At 40.5% G+C, this 22360-nt stretch overlaps 2 protein-coding genes across 2 annotated transcripts in view; both read right to left on the reverse strand.

Moving 5' to 3' along the window:
* Positions 1 to 3084: 3084 nt before the first annotated feature.
* LOC116020302 (protein FAR1-RELATED SEQUENCE 5-like) lies at positions 3085 to 5283 on the reverse strand. Its single transcript, XM_031260786.1, has 2 exons — positions 4446 to 5283; positions 3085 to 4334 (listed from the first exon to the last, which is right to left on the reverse strand). The coding sequence occupies exons 1-2, from the start codon at positions 5281 to 5283 to the stop codon at positions 3085 to 3087; spliced, it is 2088 nt and encodes a 695-aa protein (XP_031116646.1).
* An 11166-nt stretch (positions 5284 to 16449) lies between these two features.
* The window catches only part of LOC116020903 (alcohol dehydrogenase-like 1), a 17212-nt gene continuing 11301 nt past the window's right edge, over positions 16450 to 22360 (reverse strand). Inside the window, exon 6 of the mRNA XM_031261469.1 lies at positions 16450 to 16527. Coding sequence (XP_031117329.1) covers positions 16456 to 16527 — 72 coding nt within the window. The 3' untranslated portion in view covers positions 16450 to 16455. The remainder of the gene's footprint in view (positions 16528 to 22360) is intronic.

The raw sequence follows: 22360 nt of genomic DNA on the forward strand, positions 1-22360 counted from the left end.
GCCAGAGAATATGGTGATGGTGAGCAGAGACAAGAAGGAGATGCTGTTGAAGTGAATGTTGATGGAGGTGAAGCAGAAGTAGGTGAAGAGATACCTCGGGCAGCTGAAAGACCTCAGGAAATAAAAACAGAAATTCCAGCCCCAAGTGATGAGGTAAAGCCACTATGTTTCATTACACAAATACAAAAAACAATGGAAAAAAAAGAACTTATAAATGAATATAGCAGGTAACCCCAGATCAAGCCTCGCCAGGAAGTTCATCAGAACCACCCCCAGAAATCCAAGCAAAGGACAAGGGAAAACGACCAGTGCTGGAATACTCCCCACTTTGGCCCCGACAGCCACTCCCAATAATAGACATAAATGCACCAATCAATGCAACTGAGGAGGCAGTGCGGAAGTGGGTGCTTGAAAATCCAAACCCTGATGTGTAAGTCTTTTGTTCATGCATGTTTTGATTACTGGTGTGTCTATACTAGATGGTTGCTGTTTTTAAACATAGAATTGTTTAATGGTGTGTTTTAGTAAAAATGGTGGTGAGTTTTGCGATGGTAGATGCATTTGGTGTTATGTGTGGTTAATTAGTGTGTTTTAACATGAAAACTGGTGTGTTTTATCACATAGTATGGTGTGTTTTAATACGTGTGTTTGTAAATTGTAGTTGACTACTGTTTGGGTATCATGGGGTGGGGGCTTTTCTGTGTTTGAATTGTTTAGTCGTGTATTTTATAACATTGATTGGTGTGGTTGAATTGTTTATTTACCTTGTGCATATCCATTTCCAGGAGCCAAGAATTATTCAGGTTTCAATCAAGAGTTATTCTCTGGGAAGATATGTTGTTACTAAAGCCAAACTCTGAGATCCCCACAAGTATCATTGATGCTTGGGCAGCTATTTTGAATAATAATGAGGAGGATCGGCTTTCGTCGAGATTCTTTGCTTCCACGTGGACAACTGTAAGTTAAAATTATAAAACAAATAAATCCTAAAAAACGTACAAGTTCTAACAATAATAACATTTAAATTGCAGCTGTACACAGTTGTGACTCCCCTTGGCGAAGAGGATGAGAGATTTAAGAAATTCAATGACAACTACCTTGTGGATAAAACCTTTGCAGTGGAGACCCAATGGATAAACATTCAACATGTAAGTGTTACGAATTGCTTAGTACATTCTATTATTTGATTGGTGATTTTGGTACACATTTTGACACAATTTTTTTTCTTTGATAGTTTCTGTTTCCAATAGTAGCATCTCATCACTATTACATGATTCATTTTGATCCACTGTGTGAGAGATTTGAGGCAATAGACAACTCATCTAAAGTTTGCAAAACTGATGACAAATATGGAATTGTGCCTACGAGATTGGTAACACACTGACCTCTTGCTTTTCTCATACACAACACTATATTCAATAACTACAATTTCTATGCCTTTAATTGTATGCAGCAAAAATTTCTTTCAATGTTCATGACTGGTTTGAAATCAACTTACAAATCTGAGAAGATTGCGAAGTTGAAACTAAAAAGAATGAAGATGTCTTGGAGGGATAACAAAAACAAGGTTGATTGTGGTGTGTTCCTCATGCGCCATATGGAAACATTCAGAGGGCAATTACCAGAACTATGGGACTGTGGTTTGGAAAAAAAAAAAAGGACCAGTTGAATGTTTTAAGAATCAAATACTTAACTGCACTTGTCATGTCAGATGTAAATGAGCACAAAGCCCGGAACATACAACAAGCAGCAGAGTTTGGACTGGAAAACTGACTTTGGCGGTAAGTTTGATGTTGCACTATCTGTTTTGTGGGTTCTTTGACACTGATGATTAGACAATACTTTTTGGTTGACATTATGATATGTCTAGGACAGCTGGTACGTAGTTTTTTAACTGCTAATAGCTTTGACTATGTTGTTTAGGAACTTTATTTGTTACTACTTTTTGGTTGAATGCACAAATTGTGCCACAGTTGCAAAATGGACCACTGAGTTTACTAAAACACACCACATAAGGTGTAAAACATACCACTAATCTTACTAAAACACACCAGTCAAGGTGTAAGAATTCAACACTGACCTTATTAAACCACACCACTCAATATGTAAAACACACCTCATATGGTGTAAAATACACCGCTGACCTTAGTAAAACACACCACTCAAGGTGTAACAATGCAACACTGACCTTACTAAAACACACCACTCAAGGTGTAAAAACACACCACTTGCCTTACCTAAAACATACCACCTAAGGTGTGAAACACACCTCATAAGGTGTAAAACACACCACTGACCTTACTAAAAAACACCACTCAAGGTGTAAAAAATAAAACACTAACCTTACTAAAACACACCACTCAAGGTGTAAAACACACTACTGACCTTAGTAAAACACACCACCTGATGTGTGAAGCACACCACATAATATGTAAAACACACCACTGACATTACTAAAACACACCACTCAAGGTGGAAAACACACCACTGACGTTACTAAAACACACCACTCAAGCTGTAAAAATGCAACACTGACAATACTAAAACACACCACTCAATGTGTAAAACACACGACTCAATGTGTAAAACACACAACTGAACTAACCAAAACACACCACTCAATCTGTAAAACACACGACTGATCTACTAAAACACACCACTCAATGTGTAAAACACACTACTCAGGTGTAAAACACACCACCGACCTTACTAAAACACACCACTCAAAGGTGTAAAAATACAACACTGACCTAACTAAAACACACCACTCATTGTGTAAAACACACTACTGACATTACTAAAACACACTACCTAAAGGGTGAAACACACCATTGACATTTCGAAACACACCACTCAAGGTTTAAAAATGCACCACTTACCTCACTAAAACACAACACTCAAGCTGTAAACATATTAAAAAACACCACTTACTCGCCATACGTCAAGTACGCATGTGCGTAACAGGACACACCAGTACTTGTATTAAAATGCACCAGTGCACAAATTAAAAGTATTAACATATGTATCAAAACAGACCACCCTATGAATTACCACAAATCATATACAGTAATACAATGATCAATTTCAATTATTTAAAGGACATGTCCAACTGTTATGGCCATATTCATCATAAGTGTGGCATCTCCTTGATTGCTTTGCACACTTGCTTGCAGCTCTCTCCCTTGCACTCTTCAATCGCTTACCACTACCCTTGTTCTTAGCTTTGACAGGGTCGTGCACTTCCACTGAAGAGGCCTTGGACATAGACCCACAAAACGAATTAATCACACTTTTCTTGCTACCACCAGCCACGCTACTGCCATTATCACTCCCATCTTGAAGAAATAATTTCCTTTGATCATTAATAACGCTTCGTATCTGTGACAAACGATCAATATTACCATCAGCCAACCCCACACAAGCATAAATATCAGACCACATAAGATTAGTAAGCCGCCTAACGTTCTCCACTTTCGCAGATTGATCAACAACTATACCATCAATATCAAATATTGGGTGCAAACATGCACCCTTTGTCCACCGATGCACCAAATACCTAGAAGGAATACTCTCAAGACCACGATCTTTAAAAACAAAAAAGATATGCTTACACAACAAACCCATCCTCTCAAACATCTTACAAGAACACCTTGCACAATTATCATCCAAAACTAAATTGACAACCCATGCTCGATGGTTACCATCTTTTATCATGTAAGACACGCTGCCATCAGAATCACTCAAAGATACCACTTGACAAGAAAAACAAGCTGCACAAATCTCCTCTTGAACATCATAAAACACAGAAATTGTGTAAACACCCATGGCATGTCGCTCCAACGCCAATGGTGTCTTCAACACGGGAAAACAAGCTTCACAATCAGCATTTAGTTTTGCTTGGGCATGCCGCTGTGCACTAATAGCACTATCATAATGCACCAAAAATTCAACCAAGCTAGAATGTCCATTAGAGAAGCTACCAAAGAAACTGTTTTGAGACTCCGATCTAGATGTGGTCCTAACCAAACCCGCCATAAACTCATCTTGAAAGTATGGAGATGCCCAAAATGTACGGGACTCAAACAAGTAACGAAACCAACCATTATCACCCAACCCATATTCCTCCATAATCTGATTCCATCGCAACTCAAAGGCCTCGGGATCAATTGAATTATCCCAAACGATGCAATTCAACTTCCTCCTAAACACCTCGTCTTTAGATAAAAACGGTCCAACCTTCTCTCCCACCTTACACATTATATGCCACATACAAAATCTGTGTTTTGACGCACCAAACACTTGAGCAACGGCAACCTTCACAGCTGGATCTTGATCTGTAACAACGCAAATAGGAAAAACAGTTAACACAATAACACGTCTCAGAACACACCATATAGCAGTGAATAATACACCACTATTCTATACAAAATGCACAAACAAAAAACAGATTCCTAACCTGTTAGTACGATATGTAGCATCAAACGAAACAACATCACCAAACAAAGAAAAGTTCTTCCTTGATACTGCGTCCGCCAAGAACACCCTTGAGAGCTGGTCAGCTTCATCAACATCATATTCAAACCCAAATGCTTCGCACAATTCACGCCTTTTAAATAGCGTATCTATTAACAATTGAGCATCACCATTCAAAATGTACGCCATTAAATCACGTTTGAAATTTTGAAAGTCCACACTTGTAGCCCCCACATTAGAATAATCACCAACAATCTCCTTAAATAACCTATACGACCGAGTAGGGCCAATGTTTGCCCGAACACAACTTGCAACAAAAATTTGATAGCCAACATCAAGATTGCGATTGACCTTTAAAAACTGCTTAGCAATAGATGAACACATCGAATGGGTATGCCGTTCCTCAAAAAAATGCACAGAATAACAACCTTTAGGTATGAATTTAAAAACCACCTTAGCCTTACACCTAACCCTACTGGACACCCTACGCCTCTTCGCATCACTACGATGTCTATGCTTGAACCCTTCACGACTACATACAACATGCTTCAACACAATACCACCATCTCTACCCTTTCGAGTTGTGCTCTGCCTACAGTCAAAACCAACAGAACCAGCATATTGTTTATAAAAACCAAAAGCACTATCCAAAGAATCAAACTGTTGCCCAACATGAGGCTTCAAACTGTTGGCACAAATTGGACGCCAATACTTAGTCATACCAGGTGATATTTCCATATCACAAGCACTGACTTCTACACCAGTGTCTATGGAATAACTTTCATCACAACCACCACTAGCAGAATCCATATTTACACCTACAGCATTGTCAAATAAAAATGCACCAACATACATATTAAAACACACCATGAAACGTACTAATATGCACCAGTTCTCAGACTACATCACAAAACTAACCATTCAATAATATCAACTAAAATATATCACAACAGTTCACTACAAAATACACCATACCCCATGCAAAAACACACCACACCGTCACCACACATACCAATATGCACCATTCAATAATATCAACTAAAAAAACCACCACAGTTCACTACTAAATACCCAATACCACATACAAAAAACACCAAAGGCCGTCACCACTCACAAACAACATAAAGACCATCGTCATCAAACACACCGTCGCCGGAAAACCGCCATTACAACAAAAACAGCAAGTATTCCAAAACACAATCAACATATAATATCAAATTCAAACTATCTAAATCAAGATTATTTAAAATTAACACTGGAACAGGAATATATATATACCAGTCTCCATAGTTCCACACCGCGCCTAGCTCAAAATTCTCCGGCGCGATCTTCTCCCAACTGTGATCTCCTCACAATTGCGATCAGTAATCTCGTTGAGATCTTCTCGCCGGTGAGAATTGCCAAAACAATAGAATTATCGATTATATACATGCACATAACACAACCTAAAATTACCATAAAGTCCTTACTTACCTTAGCGCTAATAAAACTTCCTAATCCTAATATATCACAACCACCGTCGGATCATCACAATCCAATGACGCTAGCTCGGCCACACAGCCACACCTATTAGCAAGGCCACATTTGATTAATATTCTATATATATATAGATATTTATAATTAATTCATTAATTACCATAATAATTATTATGTAATTATATTAATATTGAGCAATTATACTTTTATACGTTAATATATATATATATATATATATATATATATATATATATATATATGACACAGACACACACACACAGACACATACACACACACACACACACACATATATATATATAGAGTTGTATTCATGTAAAAACATGTCTTAAAATATAAACGTGTGGATGTATCTGGATCGTTTAATTTTGGGTATATACGGTTAGGATTTGCTGCTATGGGTTTTGGGGGTTTAATTTAGATAATTCACCCGTGTGTGGTTTTTTGTCTTGTTTTTATTTTTGTTAGGGGCATTTGAGTTTTTTTAGTTTAATTGTCTCTCACTCTTAATTTCTCTTGCATGCATAGTCCGTCCGTATCCTGTCTATGTTTTCCAGCGTTCTCCATTGCGCGTCTCTCCACTCTCGTCCAAACGTGAAGCTCTCGAATTCTTCTTGTTGCTCTCCAACAACGAAGATGGTGCTGGCTAGGGACTATGGTTGAGCCAAGCGACGGGGACCATCAGATGCAAGTGTTGGATGAGGAAGGTTTTCCCCCCCTTCTTTTCGTCGTTTTTTGTGTTCTTGTTGTTTTTGTTTGGAAATCACTACTACGGTTCATAGTTCGTCGTCATGGGGTGGGGGGTATTGCATGTTTCTTCACTAATTTTGTATTTTAGTCAGTTTAAGATTTTGCATTCGCAATATATATAGTGATTTTTATCTGATCTGGCGGCCGCTTGCTGGTCGAGTTTGCGGTAGTAGTGAGGGGTTAGTTTTTCTTTTCAGAGAGAACCGTCGGGTTGGGGGTATTGCTAGGTTGTGCATTAATTTGGGCAGTTTAGGGTTTTGGCTTAGTTGAGGAATTGATGAATGTGGTAGCAAAAACACAATGCGTGTGCATACGAAGAATAAGGAATATGCATGAATATAGTGTGATTATGGATTATGAGATGAATAAACGAATAGGAAAAAATAGCTCCGCAGTTCTGGGTTCAGGCGTGCACACACTTACACGCCGGAATGCACACAAGGATTCCCATATGAAACCGGATGCACACACTACATGAACCATGTGCATGCTCAAACTCTTAATGGGAGAACAAGAGAGAGTACGCCAAAGTGATAATTTTTACATGAAGAAAAGGGAATAATTAGAGTAGGGTAGATGAATGATGTTTCATGAGTGTGTGCAACCATATTTGTTGTTGCCTGTTTCTTTGTTTGTTCTTTTTTTTTTATTTTGTTTTTTGTTTTGGTGTGGAAGTAGATTAGTTTTGTTAATTTGTAGTTTCTGTGTGCATTGACCTATGTAACTGTGTTCAATGCTACTTGATATTTTTGACCTATTTTTTGGGTTTTTTTATTTATTTATTTCAGTTTGTGTACTTATTTATTGTTGTGGCCTGTTTGTTTGTTTGTTTGTTTGTTTGTGTCTGATTGGTTTCCTTGTTTTTTTTTTGTTTGTGTGAAAGTAGATCAGTTTTGTCCATTTATAGTTTCTGTGTGCATTGGCCTATGTAACTATGTGCAATGCTACTTGGTTTAAGCACTGACAAGGTAATTGGGTACCCGACCCGGAACCGTTGACCAAGACAGTTGCCGTTCAAACTACCCAAGACACCTCATTCCTCAGCATCAATGTGCAACGGTCCAACTCCTCAGCATTGATGGCCAACGTTCAGCTCCTCAGCATTCAACACCTCAGGTACTGATGTCCAACGTTCAACTCCTCATCAATGCTCCGTTACTGAGCTGAAGGGAATAAAAAGACTCACAACCACATAGTGAAGGGGGACTTCTGACGACACTTCTTACTGAACAACACATACTGAACTTTCTTGTACACTGAGCACTACGCTCAATATTGTATTCAAACATTACTCAAATAATATACCGATAAACACATTATTACCGTCATTGGTACTTTCATTGAGAGCCGAGATCAGATCTCAGGCTAAAATCACAAAATCAAAAAACCACTCGGTTGATCTCATCACTATCAATGGCATCTGGATCCAGCAGCTCGCATACACCTAGTCAGGTGAACAAGGGTCTCCCCTCGGGTGATCTTCGTGAGCAGCTCAACAGTAACCGTGGAGGTGACCTTCGCAGCCAACTCAACAACAATAACCGCAGAGAAGGTGACCTCCTTACCCAACTCAAAAACAACCATGGTGGTGGCCGCACTAGCCAACTCAACAACAACCATGGTGGTGGCCGTACTCCCCTCCCAGCAACTGCTGCTCCCGCCCAGGTGGTGGACCTTCAGGCAGCAGCGCAGGTCATCCAACAGGCGGCGGCGACGGTGGCCCAACTAGTCGCAGGAATGCAAGGCCAGATCTTACCGCCACCACCCCCTCTAGAGGAAGAAGTGCAATCTCCAAGGCAAAACAGAACTCAACGACAGGAAGGTGGAACTCAACCAGTTTCCAGATCTGTTCGAGAACGACCGGCGGCTTCTAGATCTATTCGAGATCGGCTGGGGGTGCAAGGATCCTCCAATAGAGGTCCCCGTGCCCAAGCAGGAAAGGCAATAACCAAACGACCATCCGGAGAAATGATGGGCAAATCTGGTGGATTGGCTCCGCGTCACTCCACTAGACACCAAACACCACAAGAAGGCCTGGTGGAAAGACTCCAAAGGCAGATAGATGATTTGGAAAAGAAAGTAGACGCAAGAGAACACTCACCAGAACCTGAAGTAAGAATGGCTGCTCCATTCTCTCCTGACATAATGGAAGTTCCTCTTCCAAAAGACTTTCGACTACCCACCATCAAGGCCTACAATGGCACTTCGGATCCATGTACCCATATGACAAGATACAAGGCAGCCATGGTCATGATTGGGGCAAGCGATGCCATCATGTGCAGAGCATTCTTGTCCACTTTGGACGGAACGGCTCAGGATTGGTTTAACACAATCCCGGACGGATCAATTCAAACTTTTGCAGAGCTATCCAAGAGTTTCTTGTCCTATTTCTCAGGAAGTATACAACATAAGAAACCATTCTCACATCTCGGTGGGGTAAAGCAGGATAAGGGGGAAAGCCTGCGAGACTTCTTAAGCAAATGGAAAAAAGAAGTCAACAGCGTATATGACTTCGACTCGAAGGCAGCAATTCTCACCTTCATCCAAGCACTGAGGTCAGGCGATTTCCACAAACAACTGAACACCCACCACCCACGCTCTTATGAGGAACTCATGAGAACGGCCAACCGGTACGCAGACGCAGAGGAGGCTGACAGGAGAAAAAAGGATGATGAGGAAGGACGAAAGAGTGGGCGACCTGATAAAGTTGGTCCGCCCAGCCAGGCACCACGACCAAACCAACCACCCTCAACGAAGGGAAGAGATGAGCGACCTCGTCTCGCCTCACCGCGACACTTAACACCGCTTACTCACCCGATTAGCTTGATTCTAAGTCACGCTGAGGAAATGGGAATGGTGCATTTTCCCTCAGAGTGTATGACAGTTTCTACGGGCGAGGACCAAACTAAGTACTGTCGGTTCCACCGGCAGGTTGGACATGATACTAACGAGTGTCATACTTTAAAAGGACAAATAGAGGAACTGGTGCAGAGAGGATATTTTACCCAATTCGTTGAGTATCCGGGACAGTACCAGCATCAACAAAGCCTACTTGACAATGTGTGGCGAAAGGAAGAAGATCCTGAGCCTTTAGCTTCCAACACCAAGAAGAGGAGGTGCGACCTAGGCGAGGAAGCAAGAAACAGTGAGCTAGATGAAAAGTCCGCGCAACGCAAAAAACATGTAATTCGCTGATNGGTGCAAGGATCCTCCAATAGAGGTCCCCGTGCCCAAGCAGGAAAGGCAATAACCAAACGACCATCCGGAGAAATGATGGGCAAATCTGGTGGATTGGCTCCGCGTCACTCCACTAGACACCAAACACCACAAGAAGGCCTGGTGGAAAGACTCCAAAGGCAGATAGATGATTTGGAAAAGAAAGTAGACGCAAGAGAACACTCACCAGAACCTGAAGTAAGAATGGCTGCTCCATTCTCTCCTGACATAATGGAAGTTCCTCTTCCAAAAGACTTTCGACTACCCACCATCAAGGCCTACAATGGCACTTCGGATCCATGTACCCATATGACAAGATACAAGGCAGCCATGGTCATGATTGGGGCAAGCGATGCCATCATGTGCAGAGCATTCTTGTCCACTTTGGACGGAACGGCTCAGGATTGGTTTAACACAATCCCGGACGGATCAATTCAAACTTTTGCAGAGCTATCCAAGAGTTTCTTGTCCTATTTCTCAGGAAGTATACAACATAAGAAACCATTCTCACATCTCGGTGGGGTAAAGCAGGATAAGGGGGAAAGCCTGCGAGACTTCTTAAGCAAATGGAAAAAAGAAGTCAACAGCGTATATGACTTCGACTCGAAGGCAGCAATTCTCACCTTCATCCAAGCACTGAGGTCAGGCGATTTCCACAAACAACTGAACACCCACCACCCACGCTCTTATGAGGAACTCATGAGAACGGCCAACCGGTACGCAGACGCAGAGGAGGCTGACAGGAGAAAAAAGGATGATGAGGAAGGACGAAAGAGTGGGCGACCTGATAAAGTTGGTCCGCCCAGCCAGGCACCACGACCAAACCAACCACCCTCAACGAAGGGAAGAGATGAGCGACCTCGTCTCGCCTCACCGCGACACTTAACACCGCTTACTCACCCGATTAGCTTGATTCTAAGTCACGCTGAGGAAATGGGAATGGTGCATTTTCCCTCAGAGTGTATGACAGTTTCTACGGGCGAGGACCAAACTAAGTACTGTCGGTTCCACCGGCAGGTTGGACATGATACTAACGAGTGTCATACTTTAAAAGGACAAATAGAGGAACTGGTGCAGAGAGGATATTTTACCCAATTCGTTGAGTATCCGGGACAGTACCAGCATCAACAAAGCCTACTTGACAATGTGTGGCGAAAGGAAGAAGATCCTGAGCCTTTAGCTTCCAACACCAAGAAGAGGAGGTGCGACCTAGGCGAGGAAGCAAGAAACAGTGAGCTAGATGAAAAGTCCGCGCAACGCAAAAAACATGTAATTCGCTGATGGNAGTGTCATACTTTAAAAGGACAAATAGAGGAACTGGTGCAGAGAGGATATTTTACCCAATTCGTTGAGTATCCGGGACAGTACCAGCATCAACAAAGCCTACTTGACAATGTGTGGCGAAAGGAAGAAGATCCTGAGCCTTTAGCTTCCAACACCAAGAAGAGGAGGTGCGACCTAGGCGAGGAAGCAAGAAACAGTGAGCTAGATGAAAAGTCCGCGCAACGCAAAAAACATGTAATTCGCTGATGGCCCGTCAAAAAACACTCCGACTTGGCCGAGGTCAGTCCTCGGCCAATCTTGCGCTAAAAAAAAAATATCAGTCCTCGGCCAAGTTTTCGGTNCCAACACCAAGAAGAGGAGGTGCGACCTAGGCGAGGAAGCAAGAAACAGTGAGCTAGATGAAAAGTCCGCGCAACGCAAAAAACATGTAATTCGCTGATGGCCCGTCAAAAAACACTCCGACTTGGCCGAGGTCAGTCCTCGGCCAATCTTGCGCTAAAAAAAAAATATCAGTCCTCGGCCAAGTTTTCGGTTAAGTTTGGCCGAGGTCAGTCCTCGTCAAAAATTAAAAAAAAAAACAAAAAAAAACAATAATAATAATATAATTGGCAAAAAAAAAACAAAAAAAAACAATAATAATAATATAATTGGCCGAGGTCAGCCCTCGGCCAACACTTGGTCGAGGCCCGACCTTGACCAACACTTGGTTTGAAGTCGGCCACCTCATCAAGTGGCGCTGCTCCTCACGCAACGTCACCTCANCAGTCCTCGGCCAATCTTGCGCTAAAAAAAAAATATCAGTCCTCGGCCAAGTTTTCGGTTAAGTTTGGCCGAGGTCAGTCCTCGTCAAAAATTAAAAAAAAAAACAAAAAAAAAACAAAAAAAAACAATAATAATAATATAATTGGCCGAGGTCAGCCCTCGGCCAACACTTGGTCGAGGCCCGACCTTGACCAACACTTGGTTTGAAGTCGGCCACCTCATCAAGTGGCGCTGCTCCTCACGCAACGTCACCTCATCAAGTGGGTGTCACCTCATCAAGTGGCGCTGCTCCTCAAGCAGCGTCACCTCATCAAGTAGCGCTGCTCCTCAAGCAGCGTCATCTCATCAAGTGACGCTGCTCTTCAAGCGGGTGTCACCTCATCAAGCGGGTGTCACCTCATCAAGCTAGTGTCACCTCATCAAGCGGGCGTCACCTCATCAAGATCAAGCGGGTGTCACCTCATCAAGTAGCGCTGCTCCTCAAGCAGCGTCATCTCATCAAGTGACGCTGCTCTTCAAGCGGGCGTCACCTCATCAAGTGGCGCTGCTCCTCACGCAACGTCACCTCATCAAGTGGCGCTGCTCCTCACGCAACGTCACCTCATCAAGTGGCGCTGCTCCTCACGCAACGTCACCTCATCAAGTAGCGCTGCCCCTCAAGCAGCGTCCTCTCATCAAGTGACGCTGCTCTTCAAGCAGGTGTCACCTCATCAAGCTGGTGCGTCACCTCATCAAGCGGGTGTCACCTCATCAAACTGGTGTCACCTCATCAAGCGGGTGTCACCTCATCAAGCTAGTGCGTCACCTCATCAAGCGGGTGTCACCTCATCAAGCGGGTGTCACCTCATCAAGCTGGTGCGTCACCTCATCAAGCGGGTGTCACCTCATCAAACTGGTGTCACCTCATCAAGTGGCGCTGCTCCTCACGCAGCGTCACCTCACCAAGCTGGTGTCACATCATCAAGTGGCGCTGCTCCTCAAGCAGCGTCACCTCATCAAGTGGTATCACCTCCTCAAGTGGCGTCACCTCCACGAGCAGTGCCACCACCTCGAACAACATCACCACCTCGAACAACATCACCACCTCGAACAGCGTCACCACCTCGAGCAGCGTCACCTGCTCGAGCAGAGTCACCACCTCAAGCAGCGTCACCTCATCAAGTGGCGCTACTCCTCAAGTGCTTTTGCTTCCTCCACTTGTGCATCCGCCTCTTGCACTTGTGTACTCGCATCCTCTACTGGTGCATCCGTCTCCTCAAATGCATCTATGACCTCCACTTGTACATCTGCCTCCTTCACTTGTGCGTTCACCTCCATAAGCAAAAGGACTCAGTAGTTGGTCATGGTCTGCCCTGATCAATTTGGTTAAAAAACAAAAAACAAAATAATAATAAAAAATCTAAGCTCTAATCCCTTAGGGCCGGCATGAGATCCGATCTCGCTAGCTACCGAACGGGAGAGTGTTTTTCTAAGCCCAGCCAAGGGCTTGGATTCAAAAAACACCACACTCTAATCCCTTAAGGCCAGCACGAGATCTGATCTCGCTAGCTACCTGACGGGAGAGTTGACCTCGGAGGGTGTTTTCTGGGTAAAGCTTAACGCTTTACTACGAAAACACCACACTCTAGTCCCTTAGGGCCGGCACGAGATCCGATCTCGCTAGCTACCTGACGGGAGAGCTGACCTTTGACCGAACCTACGAATGGTCGAAGTGAACTCACGCAAGAGCCCTGAGCAAAAAAAAAAAAAAAAAAAAACAACAAACTCCAAAATTCCATTATTCATTTGCCAAAATATGAATCTATTGTATTGGAAACATGCCAATCAGTTTCCATTTAATAGCTACTATCCCCAAAGATAAACCTCTTTCAATTATCTAATAATTTTGAACTATTGCAATGAAACGTGTATTACAAATATAGTAGATGGTATTTTCCATATTTCATGACATTTTTCCAAATGATTAACTAGAAGAAAACATAGTCATAAATTATCAAATTAAACAAGCAAAGGATGCAAATGGGCTAAAACATGGTGAGTGTGTGCAATCATACTTGCTGTTGTGTGTCTGTTTGGTTTGGATTTTGCGTGTGTGTGTGTGAAAGTAGATTAGTTTTTTCAATTTGTAGTTACTGTGTGCATTGGCCTATGTAACTGTGTGTTACAATGTTTCTTTGGTGGGAGGTGTGTGTCCATGTTTTTTGTTTGTTATTTTTTAGTTGTTTTGGTATTTCTGGCAGTGCTTCGTTTATATATGTTGTTGATTTTGGAGTTGGTATAGTAGGTGTGTTTCGATTATGGTTGGTGTGCATATTATAGTTTGTTGTATGTTTGGCCTTGGCGGATTCTTTGCAAAGTGTTTGCTTGTATGAGTAGTTGTATTCAAGTTTTGTATTGCTTTTTGTGCATTGAACACGGATTTATCATATGAGTGTGTGCTTTGATGTGGTGAGGAGTGTGCACGGAGGAGTCATGTGTGCTTGGCGTAGACAGTTTGGGTGCTAAGTGTGGTGGGGTGTGTACACAGTGTAACTAGTGTATCTCATAGGTATGCGCGTGAGTTTGTTCGAGTCTAGCCATGCTAGTTTGTTAATGTATCATTACGTCTTTGTCTCTTGATCATTTTAGTATTGGGGGGATGTATGTGATTTCTTTGTGTTATGTAGTTGTTGTAGATAAGAGGTCTCGAGTTGAACAACATGAACCTATTGCCTCCTAGAGTTGTGTTAGTGATGATGACTTTGTTTTTCCACCGGTGGCCTTCCTTGATACGCTACGAGAAGACCTGCTGTGGATGTCCCTGATTATGAGCTTACTGATGAAGAGGATGCAACGTTTCCAAGAATGAAGACTAGGTCGCCAGCTGTTGCATTTGTTGAGGTGCTTTTAAGGACCATACAGCCCAGCAGAGGGATGACATTTGTGATATTGGGTTTGGCTCGTTGTTGGAGTTTCGAGTGAATGATTGTCTTTCCCGCTATGGGTTTTTCAAGAATTTTTGTGGTTTTTGACACGTTGTATAGACTTACCTTTGTGACTATATTCCCCTAGGGGTATTTTATTTGCTATGCAGTGCGTATTATGGTTTTCTTTTCCCTCAACAATGGGCCTTTTAACTGCTTTTTTTGGTTACTTTAGAAGTTTTTGTTTAACACATTTGACAGCTCATAAATGTTCACTTTTGATCACTTTACCTACACGACTTTGCTATTCTATGTTAATAGGGAAATTCTATGCGGCGTGTACATACGTGAATGTTACTGTGCACATGTGTGCACACATTTGTGTGTTCCTGTGCCCTTCGGAACTCACAATATGTGTACTAGTTTAGCTATAACTGAATTACCATTTAGAAAGTAATGCGTGCACAAACTTAAACCCATGTATGCACACATTGATACCCACGCATGCACACAATTAAACCCACACATTCTAAAACCTATTTCTCTATCCCTTTGTGCACCGGAGTGCTGCACTTGTGCACCAGTCCATGGTCAACTACATGTATCTCTACTTTTAGTTCCAATCTGTATATGTCGCCATACATGTCTTCAATCTAGTATTTACCATTAATTCTATTTCCTTTGTTTAATTACTAAATGCACACAGTCCAGCTGATCATAATGTATTAAATTTTCAAACATCTCAACAAGGTAAAAATGAAATAGTTTTGGTCTCATGCAACGTATTAAAAAGATATGGTTTCTGAATAATGAAAACATGATTATACTAATCGACTACTACTCGTGGTCTCTTCTCGTGGCCTGTGTGTTGCTCCCTATATCGTTGTGGGTGTTATTCTCCTTTGTACTTGGCTTAAAACCTTCGCTTGAGCATACCATGTACTTAATCCCCATTTCTTCGTTTCTAGTTTTCCTCGTTGTGTTGTTTCTGATATCATTGCCAACAATAGTAGCATATGCCCAGTAGAATTCAATTCCTTGTTCTATAGTTTCAAATCGTTGCCCAACATATGGTGTTATTTTTATCACTTGTAGGGCACTAGAATTTTTCTCCACTTGGGGATATATCCATAACACATTCCTGTACTCCTTTGCCAGATTGCTCCTCACCTGTAATGAAAACATTTAATGGAAGGATGTCAGTCCACGCTCCTCCCATTCCTATAATGACAATAAAAAATAGAAAGACTGGAAAATCACATGTGCACACAATTTTACGCAGTTGTGCACGCACAACACCATATGCGCACATTCGTGCACGAATGGGAATTTAAGTGTGTACAGATATTATTATAATTAACAATCTATGTTCTCCAGTAAACCTTCTACTGTCCCTCTCTACCAGACCAAAAAACTCATCTTATTTAGAAACTCATGATGCATACACTATCCAAGACCAAAGTTTCCCCCCACCATCTAAATTACCAATACGCATGCAGTAAACTAAATATCTACAAATTCATTCATGCAGTAAACTAAATGTCAAAATTATCAGTCGAATACATTACCTGGTTCAGGCATCCATATACGCAGAATTGGCTTCATTTTCTTCTTGCCCGACCGCAATGCGCGAATGACGTCTCTGCTAGCAATGTAAGATCAAATGTGCATAGTCAAATCCTACTGTAATTACACTTCTTCAATTATGGCAAGAAATCATTGAAACAAAAAGAATCCATAATTAAGCTTTGGTTGTATTCCCATAATTGTCCTTTTTAAAATATACGCTCCTTCTTTAATTCCTTTCTCTCTAATCATCTAATCCGTCCACCTGCTATGATCCAATGGTGCTAATTTATCCACACTTTTTATTTTAAGGGTGTTTGCATATATATATATATATATATATATGAGAGAGAGGGGGAGAGAGAGAGAGAGTAATAATCAGGTGTGGCCGTGCCTTAACGTGCTGTCAGTGCGCCCGCACCACTATGTATACAAATATACACCACTCAATGTTAGAAAATGCACAAATATGCACCATTAGGTACGTATCACAAAAAACACACCACTAGGTATGTAAATATACATCACATAGTGTTAGGAAATGCACCATTAGAGTTAGGCGAGTTATGGTGCATTATATTGGGTGTATGGTGTGTTTTTTGGTATTTTTGTGTATTTTCATTGTGGAGCATTTTCTAAAATTGAGTGGTGTATATTTGTATACATAGTGGTGTATTCCGCACCGACTGAAGATCCATTAAGCGTATCAATTGGGCTAATCACAAGGCCCAAGTCCAAACAATTAAGGCAACTCTTCCTTGTTAAAATCAAAGATGCGGAAATCCAAGTCAAGCCCAATTGCAAAAGAAGAAGAAGAACTCAAGGCTTTTTATAATTGTTTAAGTGCTAATTTTGGGAATTATATTAAGCCCAAATCAGCCCTATTATTTTTTGTCATCATTATTTTAAATTGTTTGGCATCGAGGTCTAAGGTATTTCGATCCATCTCTATCCTTGCCTTGAGAGCTTCCTTGGGACAATAATCCATCTTTATTTGAACCTTGGACTAGGTTCATATCAATTTGGTATCAGAGCCTAGGTTTATCTCAAAATCATTAAAAATTTGGTTCCCTAGGTTTCCCAGGTTTTATAAAAAAAAGAATAATAAAAACACATCATTCCTATTATTGTATAGATGGTTGAACTGGTTCCAAACTCACCTCTGATGTTAGAGCAAAAAATAGATGTTCTAGCCTTTGCCATGTAAGGGTTAAGCACTCGTATAACTAATCTGGAGCAACACACTCAGCAAGTGCAACCGCCACTCTATACTAGGGGAAACATTCGTGGAAAGGAATGCCTTATCATTATCAACTCAGATCGTTGTATGAATTTGGCTAGTGCAGCCATGGTTGACTACCTTAAATTACCCCTTATCGATCACCCCCAACCATATATTCTTATTGATATAGTGGATGTGAGAGTGACTAAACAAGTTTTTATTCCTTTTTGTAATGGCAAGTATTATGATGAAGTTCTATGTGATATTGTGCCAATGTGCACATCACATGTTTTGCTTGGAAGGTCATGGCAACATGATAGACATTTTTACTATACTGCACTAAACTACACATGCAATGTCACCTACAATGGATTTATACATATGCTTAAGCCTCTCCTTCCAAAACAAGTAGAAGAAATTCACGTGAGTTTGAAGCAAGCTCTCAAACCAGCCTTGAAGAAATAAGAAATCAAAAAGATCAAAGAGGAGCCTCAACGTTTGGAATTGGAGTCGCCACTCCAATCCTCTAATTCAGTTTGTAGCCAAATGAAGGAACCACAATCAGTGATACAATTGAAAGGACCAGCCCAAGGTGTCAAAGTGCAACCTCTCTTGGTAACCAAAAAGGATAGTAAGAAAGAGAAAAGAAGGATAAAGTTAATATGAGAAACTCATGTCAAGCATCCCAAGAGGAAGTTGCATGAGCGTGATAAAGCACAAACTGAGCTTGCTTATTTCTCTTTCATTGAAGATTTGGATTCGAGGACGAATCATTTTCAAGACGGGGAGAATAATAGGAACCAGGACACATGGAATCCAATAAGGGTCCATAGTGTGCTCATCAGAAGGCCCATCACTACATCCTTAAAGCATCATTGGTGGAATAAACAAGAATGCACAAGAATAATTCCATTTGATAGAGCAAAGAATTATAGTGGCCCATTTGAAGTGATACCACGGATCGAAGTCAATGTTTATAAGATTCGAGGTCGAATCATTTTCAAGAAGGGGAGGATGATGCGACCCAACATACCAAAGATCCATTAAGTGTATCAATTGGGCCAATCACAATGCACAAGTTCAAACAATTAAGGCAACTCTTCATTGGTTATGTTCAAAGATGGGTGAAATCCAAGTCAAGCCCAATTGCAAAAGATGAAGAAGAACTCAAGGCTTTTTATAATTGTTTAAGTGCTGATTTTGTGAATTAAATTAGACCCAGATCAGCCATATTAGTTTTTTTTTTTAAATTGTTTGGCATGAAAGATAAAACACTAGTTTGTATTTAGAAAGGATTCATTAAATCCCTTTCTAAATAGGACTATATTTACTTGCTTTCTAGATTTGGTTTAGGACTCATTTTCTCATTGTATTTAGGGTTATAATGTTGTTACCTACACCTATAAATAGGGAACATCCATTGTAGTTTTGGATAGGCTTTCATTCAATAAAATTCTTAAGTTTTTCTTTACACTTGTGTAAGAAACATTATGGCTAATTGTGGACTCAATTAGTGGCTTGTCGTGGACTTGACTAGCAAATTGATTCGTGGACTCGAATCAATCTTCCTTTATTCAACATTACATTTAGGTTCGTGGACTCGTTCTTTGAATCGAAGGAAACTAGATCTGACTCTAGTTAATTGAAGATTGCATCATCGAGGTACTTGAAACTATAGTGGGATTCTTCTAAGTCTTTGACGATTCGGGACAAAGGGTTTCTCGTGAGGTCTAAGGTATTTCGATCCATCTCTATCCTTGCGTTGAGAGCTTCCTTGGGACAATACTCCATATTTATTTGAACCTAGGACTAGATTCATACCAATTTGGTATCAGAGCCTAGGTTTATCTCAAAATCATTACAAATTTGGTTCCCTAGGTTTCCCAGGATTTATAAAAGAAAAACAAAATAAAAACACATCATTCCTATTATTGTATAGATGGTTGAATAGGTTCCAAACCCACCTATGATGTTAGAGAAAAAATAGATGTTCTAGCCTTTGCCATGGAAGGGTTAAGCACTCGTATAACTAATTTGGAGCAACACCCTCAGCAAGTGCAACCGCCACTCTATACTAGGGGAAACATTCGTGGAAAGGGATTCCTTATCATTATCAACTCCGATCGTTGTATGAATTTGTCTACTACAGCCATGGTGGACTACCTTAAATTACCTCTTATCGATCACCTCCAACCACATATTATTATTGATTCAGGGGATGTGAGAGTGACTAAACAAGCTTTTATTCTTTTTTGTATTGGCAAGTAATATGATGAGGTTCTATGTGATATTGTGTGATAAGTGCATATTTGATCATATTTTTACCCCATATTTAAATTCCTTTCTACCACTAAATAATAATATTATGCTTATATTTGACCAAAGTTGATGAAAAATACACAAGTGAGCATAATATTAGTGTTTGGACTTGTTGTCTTATATTTAGTGTTAATTAAGCTACATTTTATGATGAATAGGCTAATGTGGCGTAGGATGATGGATGATGCATTGTGAACAAAATGACAAATGAAATAAAAGATGAGAAAATGTGGTGGAAGACAAAAATGAGAAAGTGGATAAAGAAATGAAGACAAAATGTGATGGGAGTGATGAAAGTGGCGGAATTCATGGTACACAAAAGACAAAAACAGTGGAAACCAAGTGGAGCAAAAGCAAAAAGAGAGAGAAGAAATTTCGGATCTTTGTTGTCTGCCGCAGAAGTTCGCCGCGTCGAATGTGGAGTTCGATGCGGCGAAAGTGCCGAAAATGGACCAGAAGCCCTCACTGCATACTCTCAACGCGTCGAGAGGTGGGTTCGACGCGTCGAGAATCCTGCCCGGGCGCAAATAAGATTTGCAGTATATTTTCAGTTTTGGCCAACTATAAATACCCTGTAACACTTACCACTATTACATTATTATAATATAGCTAGTAAATTATAATAATTAAGGTAATATATTATTTGGTGCATTACTTCCATACAAGCTTCTGTTAATTAAGGTAAATACTTAATGGTAATTGGAAGTGTAATTAGGGAAGGAATACATTACTACCCTATTGATGACATATGGATAGTATAAATAGAGCCCTTTGGTCCTCTCACTGCTTGAACATTCATTCCTCTACACTATCAAGAGAGGGTTGAGAAAGTGAGAGAAACTATATTGTTACTCTGTTGCAGCAGTCCCGTGACTACACAACCTTCATCAATCGGAAGCTATGGCTGGAGGTTAGTATTTCAATAGATCCGTATATCACGCGTTTATGTTATTACGTGATTTATAAGCTTATAGTTTGTATCAAGAGCCTGATTTATCTTTGTCTAGCCATAAGTTGTAACCTCTCGTCTTTTCGAATAAGATTAAGGTTCGAGAAATATGTCTTTAAGCTATGACATTCCTGAGATGAGTGACCGATGCGTCAAAAGGATTTTTATAAGGAAATATAGTTATTATTAAGCTGCGATCGTACGTCCCGGTCACGAACCGTAAAATTTTTAGGAACTAGTATTTGGACTTGTTTGTCCTAGGAAATGGATTTCTAGACACCATACTATTATTCTTGAATTTCCTATTTAATTAGATTAGCCCATAGCAGCGAAAATTTATTTTGATCGTACATCGCTAAATTTCGCGGTGTACCGAACCTAGCCCAATTTTGAGGGTTAGTCTGGAATAAATTTTTAGTTTCGGAAATTATTCTATCTGGATTATTTTCCACCGAAACTTTATCTGTTTGGACCCCAACTGATAAGTTGTGGAGATATTTTATTATTTTAATTTTTTTTTCTTAATCTTATCCCATAAGCCATCAAGTGTGATCAAAATATAAAAGCCAATTTATTCCATTTCCCTTGTGTTTTGCCGAAATGAGAGAGAGAAAGGGAGAGAGGGATTCTTCATCTTCTTCCTCCTTGAAGCTTCAAATTCCATAGCCAAAATCCTTCTCAAGTCTCAATTTTATTCGGTAAATCTTCGTTTTTATTCGGTAAATAGTTCTATTTTCCTTCCTAGAGCATGAATTTGAGAGTAATTTCTTGAAATCTCTTGTTATCGTGTTGATTGTGATCTTAGGATTTCAAGAAGAATTTGGGGGAAATCACTCAAAGACTCTTTCTAAGAATTTTAGTAGCTAATTGAGGTAAGGAATTCCCTTAAGTTGGTTTAGTCACTTGAAATTAGATAATTGATTATTTGGTTGAAATATGGTGTTTTGGAGCTTTGGGAATATTTTGTATACATGTTCATAGCTTGGATATGCTTGTATATGTTGTATTTATGTCCATATAGGCTTATACTTGTGAAAATAGTGAAAGGAAATCAGGGTAGATTCTGGCAGTAACTTCCGAGATTTATTGAGAAAAATTGGTAAGGTATTTTGATCCTATTTTTTTTAGACATGTAGTTCTATAAGTGTAGAACCCGCATATAAAATTTCATAATGATCGGAGTAGTGGAAGTATGGTTTTCGAATTTTTCTCCAAAACTGGTCCAGAGAGACAAAATTTCCGGACAGAACACTGCCAAGGGCAAACATGGAATTTTCTGTGTTTATTCGCGAACCAAAATGACCAAAACTTTTTATGGACATCAAGTACTATAAGTTGGGATCCTACCATAAAAATTTCAAGTGGAAAAGAGTTCGGGAACTATTTTTACCGGCTCAATCTTTCGGACTGCGCCAAGCTGAA

Source organism: Ipomoea triloba, chromosome 5, assembly GCF_003576645.1.
Source record: "Ipomoea triloba cultivar NCNSP0323 chromosome 5, ASM357664v1".
Taxonomy (NCBI): domain Eukaryota; kingdom Viridiplantae; phylum Streptophyta; class Magnoliopsida; order Solanales; family Convolvulaceae; genus Ipomoea; species Ipomoea triloba.

What these genes read in the sequence shown, in the direction of transcription:
- LOC116020302 (XM_031260786.1), bottom strand. Translation starts at nt 5,283, where the DNA reads ATGGATTCTGCTAGTGGTGGTTGTGATGAAAGTTATTCCATAGACACT. An exon ending in TACTAACAGGTTAGGAATCT is followed by an intron (nt 4,335 to 4,445) that starts GTTTTTTGTTTG and finishes GCGTTGTTACAG; the next exon opens with ATCAAGATCCAGCTGTGAAG.